The 12,003-nt window shown below is 60.1% G+C and overlaps 2 protein-coding genes across 2 annotated transcripts; both read right to left on the bottom strand.

The window, feature by feature from the left end:
- Positions 1–263: 263 nt before the first annotated feature.
- NSUN5 (NOP2/Sun RNA methyltransferase 5) lies at positions 264–4,162 on the bottom strand. The gene is made up of 10 exons (XM_063341932.1): positions 4,008–4,162; positions 3,346–3,468; positions 3,095–3,269; positions 2,905–3,013; positions 2,481–2,619; positions 1,970–2,085; positions 1,380–1,558; positions 1,095–1,299; positions 868–1,020; positions 264–630 (listed from the first exon to the last, which is right to left on the bottom strand). The coding sequence occupies exons 1-10, from the start codon at positions 4,098–4,100 to the stop codon at positions 528–530; spliced, it is 1,395 nt and encodes a 464-aa protein (XP_063198002.1). The 5' UTR covers positions 4,101–4,162; the 3' UTR covers positions 264–527.
- Positions 4,163–6,379: 2,217 nt separating this feature from the next.
- On the bottom strand, positions 6,380–10,937 carry TRIM50 (tripartite motif containing 50). Its single transcript, XM_063341936.1, has 6 exons — positions 10,413–10,937; positions 9,434–9,529; positions 8,318–8,548; positions 7,969–7,991; positions 7,586–7,710; positions 6,380–7,275 (listed from the first exon to the last, which is right to left on the bottom strand). Exons 1-6 carry the CDS (start codon positions 10,815–10,817, stop codon positions 6,668–6,670), a joined length of 1,488 nt encoding a protein of 495 aa, XP_063198006.1. The 5' UTR covers positions 10,818–10,937; the 3' UTR covers positions 6,380–6,667.
- Positions 10,938–12,003: the final 1,066 nt, after the last annotated feature.

Here is a 12,003-nt window from a genome sequence, read left to right as displayed (position 1 = left end):
CGTTATTATTTCACTTCTCCCCCCCGCGCCCCTCACCGCCTTTGCCTCAGCTATGAGCTATGCAATTTCAGGGCAAAACTACACAAACGTGCTGGAAATGACAGAAGAAAGAGAAACTTTAATCCGTTTTCATCGTTACAAAGGCTTTTCTGAAACCCCGCACCAGGCCCGGGTAAGGATTTTTAAGGAAACAAGGCAAAGTAACACCCTTAATCCAGCTGGAGCACTCCAGCCCTGCAGGGGGCACACGGGGGCGGGGGGTGGGTTATGCTGAACACTGGCACTGCCTGCAGCCCTCCCGAGGCTGCCCTGGGTGAGGTGTTCCCCCTTCCTGGCACGAGGGCTGTCCCAGGGGTTGGCACTCGGTCCCAGGGGAGCAGGGTGTCACAGAATTCCACTATGGCTGCAGCTGGCGCAGAGGCTTTACTTGTGTTTGGAGGCCCCGCTGTCCTTGGGGCCGCAGTGGCACTGGAGGAGTGTTCCCTGCCAGCCCCAGCTGGGCACCGTGCAGTCCTAAAAATGTTATTTCACTCCTTCACCCGCTGCTTTTTCCTCTTCCTCTTCTTGGGAGCTGTTCCTGGCGCCGTTCCCTCACCGTGCTCTGGGTTCTCAGCTGCTGCAGGCAGGGAGCTGCAGACAAGAGCCAACAGCCTGAGCCACGCACCCGAGGTCCCCCTCCCCACACGACTGCGGCTCCTGCCCTCTACCCACACCCACTACAGCCAGAGCCCTCCATCTCCCCTCCTCCTCCTCGCTCCAGGAATGCAGTATTCTCCCCCCCAACTCCCCCTGCAGCCCTGCACCCGGCCATGGGCCCCCCAAAGCAGCTGGAGGCAGGCAAAGCCCCCCCCGCGGCCCTGCTCTCACCTGGGAGCAGCAGCTCCTTCCCTGTACCGCTCCAGGACGGCCACAAAGAAGCCATGGGTGAGTGTGTCTGCAGGAGAGGCACGGAGGCAGCACTCGGCTCCGGGGAAGGCAGCGAGTCCTCGGCAAGGCCAGGAAGGGAAGGCGTTCACCAGTCTGTGACGTGGGACAAGAGTTAGTGCCGAGCCCCGCAGCGTGTCCTGGCCCTGCGCCCCCCGAGGCCAGCAAACCTGAAGGACGAGCCCCACTCCTGCAGCACGGCCTGCACCACATCCTCGTTCTCCTCCCGGTGCAGCGAGCAGGTGGAGTACACCAGGCGCTGGAGAGCCGGGAAGCTCAGGGCATGGCTCAAGACCTTGCGCTGGAAGCCGGCCAGCGCCTGCAGCCGATCAGGGCTCGGGGCAGCCTCCTCCCTCGGCAGCCGGTTCACCATCCCTGCGGGGAGAGCAGCCGTCACCTGGGGTCCACGCGCCCAGAGACGGCTCCAGGTGGGCGGATGGAGCCCCGCACGTTACCTGAGCCGCTGCAGGACGGGTCGAGGAGGATGTAGGTCACCTTGCTGTACTTGGGGTCTCCGGGATCCACCGTCAGGAAGTCCTGCTGGGCCAGCTGGAAGCCAGTGACCCCAGCCCGCATCAGCATGGTGTTCATGGTGGCCAGGCGTTTGGTGTCCACATCAAAGGCAAAGATCTGTCTGAAGGCAGAGCCCAGTGCCCAAGAGAGGCATGAAGATCCCACCCGGCCCCAGGAATCGTACCGACAGCAGCAGGCTGCCCCAGCAGCCCTGAACACCGGCCATCTGCTGGGCAGGCAGAGCTCGGGAGCTGCTCCCCCAGGCAGGAGTTGGCCTTGGGAAGAGAGCCGGGGTCAGGGGCTGGGAAGTGAACCCCAACACAACTTCACGTCCCCTCAGGCCCTTCCAATGGCATGGCCCAGCACTACAGAGCCCCCAGCCCACAAAGGGAGAAGCAGGCATCGGCCTGAGTTAGTGGGGCGGGGTGACAGGCTGCTTCCTGCCACCTTCTCCTTGTGCTCTCTGTGGACTCAGGGGGACCAGGGCCACTTGCACCCCCTCCCACCCCCCAGCACACAAACCTGCCCTCACCCCTTGTTCTTCAGGATGGCAGCCAGGTGGCTGGTCTTGTTGCCTGGGGCAGCACAGGCATCAATGACGTGGGAGCCGGCGGCAGGGTCGAGGAGGAAGGCAGGGAGGCAGCTGGCCTGCAAGAGGGCAAAGCCCTGTGAGAGGAGCGGGCAGCAAGCACTCCAGGTCCCTCCTTGACATGGGGATTATGTGACCCCATCACCACCACCATCCACCACTGGAAGTCTCTGGCGGCCCACAGCCCCATACCCCTCCCAGCTGTGGGTCCCCAGCTCCTACACGGGCGTTTTTACAACCCGGTTCAGAGCAATTCATCCTGTACCTACAAGCTACAGAGCAAACTCGCAGGGGAGCCCCACGGCTGCAGGCTGCATTAACAACTTCTGCTTAGAGTTCAAGTGCTGCAGCAAAGCTGGCCCAAGCCCGGCCCTTGGAATGTAGGAGGGGGACAACCCTCCACCTGTCAGTGGTTTTCCTGTCCCTGCAGCCATCTGCTCCCCAGCTCCCCCACCTTATCCTGTAGAATTATGTGTCCTGAAGTGTACAGCAGGTTGTCGTGGAAGTCTGTCTGCGGAGGGAAAACCAGTAGCTCCGGGAGATGAAGATCCAGCAAGAATTTCTTCCCGGAGAGGGCTCTCAGTTCCTCCACGCTGTCCACGAGGCACAGGGAGGATGAACACACAGTCCCGCTTCACGGTGCCCACACCAGAGCCCAGGCAGAGAACCCTTTTTGTCCCAGGCCTCCTCTCCACTTTGGCACCAGGCAGCACCCGGAGAGGTGGAAAGTAACAGTGGGGAATGACGGAGACCCCAACCTGCCCTCCACAAGCACCAAGACCAACAACGCCTCAACCTCAACCCACAGGACCTCACCCCAAGCCCTTACCGCTCGCTGACATCCCAGAGAAGGTGGGACGGTGCAAGGAATCACTTACCTGGCTGCTTTGCCCAGGTAGGAGTAGCCCTGGCGCTTGAAGAAGTCAATCACATCATCCACACAAGTCTTCAGGGTGTTGACTCGGACATAGCGCGGCACCTGGGAGGCTGGAGAAGCTGTTCAGGTCAGACACAACCCGCCACTGCCACCCGCGACTGGGAGAGCACCCAGCCCCGAGGCCCACTCACCGCCAGGGCTTGCTGCCTGCACCGGGGCCAGGAGGTCCTCGTTGCGGCTTACTTTCTGCTGCACCTTCAGACGGGCCAGCTCAGCCTCCAGCCGGGCCCGGTGCCGCCGGGCCAGCGCCTTCCAACGGCCCCCGCACTTCAGACCCTTGCCAAAGAGCAGGTCGTACACCAGCACCTGCGGGGATGCGGGTGAGCCCAGCCGTGCCACCCTGGTCCCCGCCACCCAGGAGCGGCTCCCAGGCCCGCCCTACCTTTGCCAGCTGCGGGGGCAGCTTCTTCTCGGCCTGCAGCAGCGCGGCGCCAGCCAGCAGCTTCTCCAGCACCGGGGAGTAGCGGAGGGTCTCAGACACCAGGGCATACAGCTGCCGGATGTGCTGTGGGGCAGTCAGGGGCTACCCGGGGACGGGAACAGGGCCCGCCGCCGGCGCCCCCGGGCCTCCCTCCCCTCGGAGCTCCCCATGTCGGGGCTAACCGCCCCCCGGGCCTCCCCGCCTTGGGCCTCCCTCCCCTCGGAGCTCCCCATGTCGGGGCTAACCGCCCCCCGGGCCTCCCCGCCTTGGGCCTCCCTTCCCTCGGAGCTCCCCATGTCGGGGCTAACCGCCCCCCGGGCCTCCCCGCCTTGGGCCTCCCTCCCCTCGGAGCTCCCCATGTCGGGGCTAACCGCCCCCCGGGCCTCCCCGCCTTGGGCCTCCCTTCCCTCGGAGCTCCCCACGTCGGGGCTAACACTCCCCAGGCCTCCCCGCCTTGGGCCTGCCCCTCCTCGGGCCTAACTCCCCCTTGGGCCTCCCCACGTTGGGCCTAACCCCCTCGGGCCTTCCCGCTTCGGGCCCAACCGCCCCGTGCCCACCCTGCCTTTGGCCCACGCCGCCTCGGGCCTCCCCTCCCCAGGCCGCCGCCCTCCCCGGCCCCGCACCGGGAAGCGGCTGTTGTACACCAGGCTTTTGATGCCGCCATCGCCGCGCTCCAGCCCCTGCAGGACGGCGGCGGCCGCGCTGTACAGCGCCATGTTCCCGCCGCCGCTTCCGGCCGTGCGACCTCCCGGCCGGCAGGGGGCGGGCGGCGGCGCCCGGAGCGGCCCGAGGCGGGAACGGCGGCTCCATCGGCGCGGAGCCTGTATATTAACGTTAATTAATTAATATGGGTTAGTGACGCACCGCGATGGGGCTTTACCGGGGGCTCCGGCGTTGTTCATGCTGAAGTAAAGCAAGGTAAAGTGCGGCCCGGGCCTGGTAAAAAAGGGCTTTGCTTCGGGGCAGCTCCAAGCTGCCGTGAGGGAGAAGGAGGACCTGTCAGCTGAGGTAGCGCCAGTGTCCCAGGCTGGTGTCCCGCGCCGGTGTCCCAGCCCCTCTGACACGTCTTGGAAACCCTCCCAGCAGCCTCTGGCATCCCAGGTCGGTGTCTCCAGCCAGACCGACTCCAGGGACACCCGGCTGAGCAGGCATGCAGCGGGAGTGCCACAGACGGCGCGCTGCTTGCTGGGGAAGTTTCGCTGATGACACCAAACGGAGTGGGGAAGCGGACACCTTGGGAAGGCAGAGCCACCCTGCAGGAAGACCTGGACAGGCTGGAAGAGTGGGCTAACAACATGAGGAGGAACTTCTTTCCTTTGGGGGTGGCAGAGCCCTGGCACAGGCTGCCCCAGAGAGGTGGTGGAGTCTCCGTCTCTGGAGACATTCCAAACCCGCCTGGAGGCGTTCCTGTGCCGCCTGCTCTGGGTGACCCTGCTCTGGCACAGGTATTGGACCAGATGATCTCCAGAGGTCCCTTCCAACCCTATGATTCTATGATTCTAACAAGAACTTTATGAAGTTCGGCAAGGACTGGTGTAAGGTCTTGCACCTGGGAAAACATCACGCAGGAGTGCAGCACAGGCTGGGATCTACCCGGCCGGGGAGCCTGGGGGTCCTGGTGGACAGTAAGCTCAATGTGAGTGAACACTGTGCTGCTGCGGCAAAGAAAGCCAACAGGATCTGGGGTGCAGCAACATGGGCATCACCAGCAGAGATACAGAAGTCACTATGCCACTCTACTCAGTGCTTGTCAGGCCACACCTGGATTACGGTGTTCAGCTTTGGTCCCCGCTATACAAAAAAGCTGTGGACAGGCTGGAGAGGGTCCAGAGAAAGAAAGGCCACCAAGATGACCCAAGGACAGGGAAGCCTGCCATGTGAGGAAAGGCTGAGAGAACCGAGTGTGTTCAGCCCTGAGAAAAGAAGGCTTAGGGGAGACCTGATCACCACGTTCCAGTATTTAAAGGGTGGCGTCAAAGAAGATGGAGACTCCCTTTTTACAAGGAATCACTTGGGGTGATGGGGTTCAAGTTATTCCAGGGGAGATTCTGATTGGACACAAGAGGAAAATTTTCCACAATGAGAACAATCAGCCATTGGAATAATCTCCCTAGGGAAGTGGTGGATTCCCCAACATTGGACACGTCTAAGATTTGGCAGGGTGCTGGGCCAGCTTGTCTGGACCATGCTTTTGCCAAGAAAGATAGGACCAGATGATCCTTGAGGTTCCTTCCAACCTGGGATTCTATGATTCTGTGAAATACCGCTGCTTTGCAAAGTTTTACTCTGATTAGTAATAGGTGGTGCCAGTTTTAGGGATGATCCAATTGTGTTGTACTCGAACAACTGAAGAGTGTAAGAACCCCATGTAAAACCACATTCAGGTGCCCCAATTTGGTGGGGATGCCTCATGCGCAGGAATAGTCATGGTATATTTTGTGTCCTAGCCTCTCCTCGGCCGGCACAGGCCAGTTGTGACTTTTGGTGACAAGCCCTAGGAACGGATCCCCGGTGACTCTGCAATTAGGGGTAACACCAACTCACCGAGGGGCGGCTGGGGAGCTGCCCCTAGGCTGTGCGCAGCGTGGCCGAGCCAGTCAGGCCGTGCTCCCTGCTGTGTGGGGGTGCCCGGCCCTGCTCCCCTCACACTGCCTCAGCCCACGTCCCCAGGCACAGTGTCCCACCCGAGCAGGCTGTGCGCATGGTTCCCTGTGCCAGCTCACATCCCTGAGCCGCTGGAAGAGGCGCGGAAGAAGTGCTGCCCCGGGCAGGCAGTATCCTCCCACCGGGGGCTGAGGAGACAAATCACGCTCCGCCACTACTTTTTTGGCTCCCATTTTCCCCTCCCGGCAGCCCCTCTGCAGAGCATGCCTGCTTAGCCCTGGCTGCAGTGGGTTCCTCAGAGGCAGTACGCATGTCAGCCAGCAACCAGCTCACCTAACACAAACTCTGTTTATTCAGACATGTGAACAAAGACCCCTGGACACTCACAGCTCACGCTTTTCAGGCAGGCGCTCCTTTCCATAGGGAGATCTTCGCAGGCCAGCCATGATTTAGGCTTTTGGGTCAGCCTGCTATACTGGGGACAGGGATTCACAGATTGAGGCTGATATTTTATGCTTTTGGAGGTGAGCGGAAGGACCCTCCTGTGCTGCTAAAGCTCACTGCAGTACCACGCTTCCACCAGAGGACAACTCTGCATGCAGCCTGACTCTCTGCTGCTGCTGGCTCTCAGGACTCGGCCACAGCCCTCTCAGGCCACAGCTTCATCCAGCCGGCCAGGCTATGGCTTCATGGGTTCCTCTGGGGCAGGATGGTTGTATGGTGCCCAGGGGTGCTGGCTTGTGGCAGGCGCGGGCAGGATGATGGGGGGGGAGTAGGGCCCTCTGTCTGGCCAGCACAGGTCCACAATGGGGTAGAGCTGGCCCTGGAACTCTGCCTGGAAGGTGTAGATGTGTCTGAGCTCGTCAGGGCTGTCAGCATTGTAGAAGGTCAGCTCACCCTTCTCATAGTGCAGGTAGATGCCGATGCGCTGGGGCCGGGTGGTCAGTGGCAGGGTGGCCCGTGGGGTGCTGAAGGCCTCGTAGACCTTCCCTTCCTTCAGGCCGATGAGCCAAACGCCGTTCTCGGGAGACTTGCTCAGCTTCCCTTTGCGGCTGACCGTGCCCTTGATGATGCCCACGCGCCAGTGGTTCCTGGTGCCCACAATCACCTCCCAGTAGTGCTGGCCACAGGAGAAGCCCTTGCAGGTAAGGATGCAGTTGCTCGAGTTGAAACGCTTGGGGTTGCTGTCCCGGCGCTGGTAGAGCCCGCACTGCACCACCGTGTCACCTTTGAAGAGCTCCAGGAGGGGATGTGCTGTTACCGGGTCCAGCTTCAGTGTCTCTGGAGCTAGAAGGAAAGCAGGCAGGCTCCAGGCACACTAGCAGGCAGGGCTCCGTCTCTGGGCAACCCCGGGGGCTGGCACCGCTCGACAAGCTGGCACTGGCTGAGCTTTAAGCAACTGGAGTGTTATGCCAGAGCAGGCTGCTATTGGCACAAGACACGGCCAGCCACTGCTCCAGGAGCTCTCCTGGGGGTGAGGAGCGCACAAGCAGAGGGCAAGACAGAGGCTGGGGCAGCACAACGCTGGCTGGGCAGCCTGTCCCACGCGCTGGTGAGCCAGGGCACCCGGCACACTGCCAACAGGGCGGGTTGGTACCTGGCAGGACACGGCGGTGCAGGCGCTTCCACACAGTCATCTTGATGTCATCTTGGTGGAAACATGGTTTGAAGGTCACGGGGCTGAAGATGCCATCGCTTGGGTGCAGGCTGGAGAGCTCTGACCTGGAAAGATACAGGCAGCCGTGACACAGGTGACAGGGACAATGTGTGACCGGCTCTCACCTGGCTGCTGCATATGATGGAGCCACTAGTGTCTTGCTAGCTGCTCTTGCCCTCTTCTGGGGCTGAATGCATGGCCCTGGGCCATCCATCACAACAGCAGTGTCCATACGAGGCTGCCCCAGCAATGTGGAGCTGTCTGCTGGCCTGGAACCTGCAGAGGCACTGCCATCCCCATTGCTGCTGGGTCCCACCGCTCACCTGAACTGGGAGGAGCCATATTTCTGGAAAACACAAGAGAAGAAGAGAGTCAGTGGGTGGGAGACTGAGAGACCAGCAGCTCCTCTGCATGGTCACAGCTCTACACATCCGTGCTCTGGGCTGGAGAGGCCAGGGCTCTCCTCTCCTGGGAGAGCTAAGGGCATTGCCTCTTGCAGAAGGCAGGTCTCTCCCAACAGGGGAAGCCCTGGCAGGACAGAGGGCACCTACATCTCACTTCTCATGGTGTTCCATTTGTGCTGCCCAGGGCAGGGCTCAGGCCTATGAGCAGCAGGCTCAGGGCTGGAGAGCCTGGCTGACCCTTGCTGCCTTAACTAGCAAGTGCACTCACACGGATGAAATCAAGCTGGTTTTCGTTGCCGAGTGCCTCCAGAGAGCTCTGCATCTCCTTAAGCCTCTGCAGGGCGTCCGATGTCTGCTTGACCTGGCACTCAATGGAGGTGATGAGCTGGGCTGCCTTCCCCTCGATGCTCTCCAAGAAGGTGGCCTTCTCCTCGTCAATGTACCTGTGCAGCTCCTGGAACTCCTTCCGGATCACCCACTTGAAGACATCCGCCTCATTCTGCCGAGAGACAGCAAGCAGTTGTGCAGGACTGCCTTGCTCCATCCCCTTCACCCGCTTTTTAGTTTCAGAGATGCCACCAGCAATGTAAACATGTCCCACCAAGCCACGCCCCACTGGCTTTCCAAACAAAGAGCAGTTCTGTATAGCAGGCTAGATGTTGTTTCATCCTGCTGTCCTCAGCAGCTCACCGCCACGGCACCCCTGCCTTAGACCTCTCCTGCCCCAGATTTTGATTTCCTGATGTCCCAACCAGCTTCCTCAGGGCTTTGAAAGAGCTCTTGGATCCCTCTGCTCCCAGGGAACAACCTGTATCCTGGGCTAAGGGGCAGAAAGTGCAGCTCCGGTCGCATTTGCATTGAGCCCTTCTGAGGAGCCCCACTGTGAAGCTTTAGCCACAGAAGGGATGCCACAAGGTCCCTTGGAGACGTCTGCTGCATGGGAAATGGACACACAGCTAAACCAGGCATAAACTCAATGTGAAACCACCAGCGTTGCTCTGGGAAGCCTGCTCTGAGTGGGGTCTTTTCCACCTGTTACCTCCCCACCTCCAAGGACATTCGGTCAAACCAGCTCCGAGTGGTGCCCCTGCCAAGGTGCTCGGTAAGGGTTACATCACCCCTTCTGAAAATAGGGCTGTGCCACCAGACAGGGCTACGTCACCCTTCCCGAAAACAGGTCTATGTTTAATCCCTGAGTTTCATGGAGAACACAAACCTTAGGGAACAGGGTGGAAGATAAGCCCTGTCTGCTATCCCAGGGAAAGGGGAAGAGGAGAGGAGGAGAGGAGTGAGCTGGGGAGACCCAGAAGCAGAGGTTGCTCCAGGGGCACTGTGGGACACAGAGGACTTGGGGACACGGGCTCCCTTGGGATGTGACACTTACTGCGATGCGGCTTTTGTTGTTGATGAGCTTGCTGAAGTGTTCATCCAGGTTCTTCTTGTACTGGTGGACATCGGTCAGCAGCACAGACTGCTCCTCCTGAAAAGACACCACCTCTGGAGGAGAGACCTCTGTGGCAGCCTCCTCTATCGCAGGCAGTGCTTGTCAGCCCCTTGAGGAGCACGTGGCCCTCAGAAGCCATGTTCTCCTAAGCTTTCTCTAAGCTTTCTGGGGCCCTGCACATCCTGCTGATCCTTACCCTCTTGATCTAGAGGATTTGGGGTTGCCAGAGGCAGGAGAGCGCTCAGAGCATGGCCCCAATCTGGACGCTGCTGACCAACTACTCTTGCCAGGGACACCATGTCTCTGCTCCCATTTGCAGCCCTCCGTATCTCATACCCTGTGGCAGCTCTGCACTGGGTGAGCAGCACCCTCCCAGTGCTGGTGCCGGGAACCTGGCTGGGGAAGGAGTGTTTCTGGTGCCTCCTGCTCTTATCTTGCCGGTGTCAGGAGCAGAGGGGACGGGTGGCCTTGTGCTTTTCCATTCCTGGGGCTTTCATGTGATGCTGGGCAGGGGACACCAGTTGTTTACTCTACCTGGCTGGGGCTCCTGTTTCCCTGCCTCCCTGCTCTCCTGTGGCACCTCGCCTCAGCCCTTATCTCCAGACTCTCTTTGATGCTATTTGGAAACAGTCTTGAAAGGCCCCGCCAGCACTCCCCAGCCCCTGGCTCTCTCCATCCCAGTTCAGCCACCAAAACCATGAGACCGCTCAGCCAGGGATGTGCTCAGCCTGAGAAATGGCTGCCCCCCCCTCCCCAGCCCAGGGACCCTGCCCCACATCTGTCTGTGCCATGGGACCGTGCTTCCCACGCTGGCATCATTTCCAGCCTGTCCCTTGTAGGAGAAGGGACATTTGGCCAGCAAGCACTGCAGGTGCCCTCACCCCCACCCCTGGAGCCCTGGCCAGCTCTGCCTGCCAACCTTCATCCGGCAGTACGTGGTAGAGATGGGGACAATCTTGTGCTGGCGATGGTTGCCAATGGTGCCGCACAGCCCGCAGATCACCTCTTGGTCGGCCTCGCAGAAGAGGCTGAGGGGGTTGTGGTGCGTTGGGCAGGACTCTGGGGTGGGCTCTGCCTCACCCCAGCTCTGCAGCGCCTCAATGACGCGGGCCAGCGTGACGTTGGGTGGTGAGGCACTGCAGTCCACGGTTTGGCGGCACACGGGGCACAGGAACTGCCCGTCCAGCTCTCCGGAGAGTGACACCACGCAGGACTTGCAGTACGAATGCCCACACTGCAGCATCAGGGGCTCCTTGAAGACCTCCAAGCAGATGGGACAGAGGAGCTGGTCCTCCAGCTCGTTGATGCTCATCCTCCGAGCCATCCTGCCACCTTCCCATGCAGCAGCACAGACCTGGCCTGGGAAACACGGGTGGGAGATGAGTTCTGTTCCAAGAGCAAGATAAGCAGAGATGAGCAAAGACAGAGTGAAGGTGAAATGGAGAGATACCTCCATTCCCCCAGCAGCAGCGCAGACAGTTGCAAACTCATCATTAAGCTCTGGGCAAAGTCTGAGATGCTTGTTTTAACCCGTGATGGGTTTGGGCTCTGGAGACATGAGACCGCACCTGGACACGCCTGTTGGATCTGCCTAAGGTGTCATCAGGGACCAGCAAGCTGTTCCCCATCTTGGGCCTTTGCCTGGCAGGGGTGTCAGACTGCAGCCCACCTCAGTGCAGACCTGCCTGTGCGTCAGGGCTGGAGACAGAGCCGAGAGGGATTTTCTGCTGAAAAATCCCAGTATTGACCCTGACCTGTATGAATTCCTACACATCTATTTGGGCTCATTGTCTCAGTCATAGACATTCCTCAGAAGGATTGGCATTAGCTCAAGTGATGCATTGAAGCAAAAACAGATGCTCCCTGTCTCCCTGTCCGCCTAGGAGACAGGGACAACCACCATGCAGTAAACACGCAGGAGGCTGGATTTGACTGATAGGAGGGTTGGGAAGCTGAGGCACTGTGAGCAGGGCTGTGACTGCAGCTCACCCCCTTGAAACACACTGCGGTCTCTGGTGCCCACAGCGCTCCACATTCCTGGCCAGCACTCCCAAGAGAAGGAGCCCAAGTCCCTGCCTCTGCCGCCAGCCCTGCACGTGGCCAGCCTGTTGAACACCTATAAGGTTCGTGCAGCATTGCCTCCTCTGCTCTTCCCAGCACTGTGGGATACAACTTCCAAGATCCTGGGCAAGTCAAAGACATGACCTGAAGTTAAGGAAAATAAACCTTAAGTCAGAGACTTGGTAGTTTCTCAGGGGAAAAGGGAGGCTGCGACCTAAGCTCAGCTTTTATCATACATTGCTATAGGAGCTTGGTGAATCAAGGAAAGTTTGAACATCAGCCTGTGACCCATCAGACACCATAGGACCCTGTACAGGGGAACCAGCTTAGGCTGCTCCCTCTGCTCACACAGAAACACCTCCTGGAGACCCGAATGACAGCCTCCCGCTTGCCACACCACTCACGTGTCCTGCGCTGCTTCCACCCAGACCTGGCTTGGGCTCTGCTCG

This window comes from Chroicocephalus ridibundus, chromosome 7 (assembly GCF_963924245.1).
Source record: "Chroicocephalus ridibundus chromosome 7, bChrRid1.1, whole genome shotgun sequence".
Classification (NCBI taxonomy): Eukaryota; Metazoa; Chordata; class Aves; order Charadriiformes; family Laridae; genus Chroicocephalus; species Chroicocephalus ridibundus.
The sequence above is the reverse complement of the archived record's forward strand: the minus strand, read 5'-3'. Positions and strand labels throughout refer to the sequence as shown.

Bases quoted from the DNA above. Each gene is read 5' to 3' on its own strand.
- NSUN5 (XM_063341932.1), bottom strand. From the start codon at position 4,100: ATGGCGCTGTACAGCGCGGCCGCCGCCGTCCTGCAGGGGCTGGAGCGC. The intron at 1,021-1,094 runs GTTTGCTGGCCT...CCCACGTCACAG, and splicing joins GAGTGGGGCTCGTCCTTCAG to ACTGGTGAACGCCTTCCCTT. The intron at 631-867 runs GTGAGAGCAGGG...TCTTGTCTGCAG, and splicing joins GAAGGAGCTGCTGCTCCCAG to CTCCCTGCCTGCAGCAGCTG.
- TRIM50 (XM_063341936.1), bottom strand. From the start codon at position 10,817: ATGGCTCGGAGGATGAGCATCAACGAGCTGGAGGACCAGCTCCTCTGT. The intron at 7,992-8,317 runs GTGAGTGCACTT...TGTGTTTTCCAG, and splicing joins ACCAGCTTGATTTCATCCGT to AAATATGGCTCCTCCCAGTT. The intron at 7,711-7,968 runs GTGAGCGGTGGG...GTATCTTTCCAG, and splicing joins TATGGCTCCTCCCAGTTCAG to GTCAGAGCTCTCCAGCCTGC.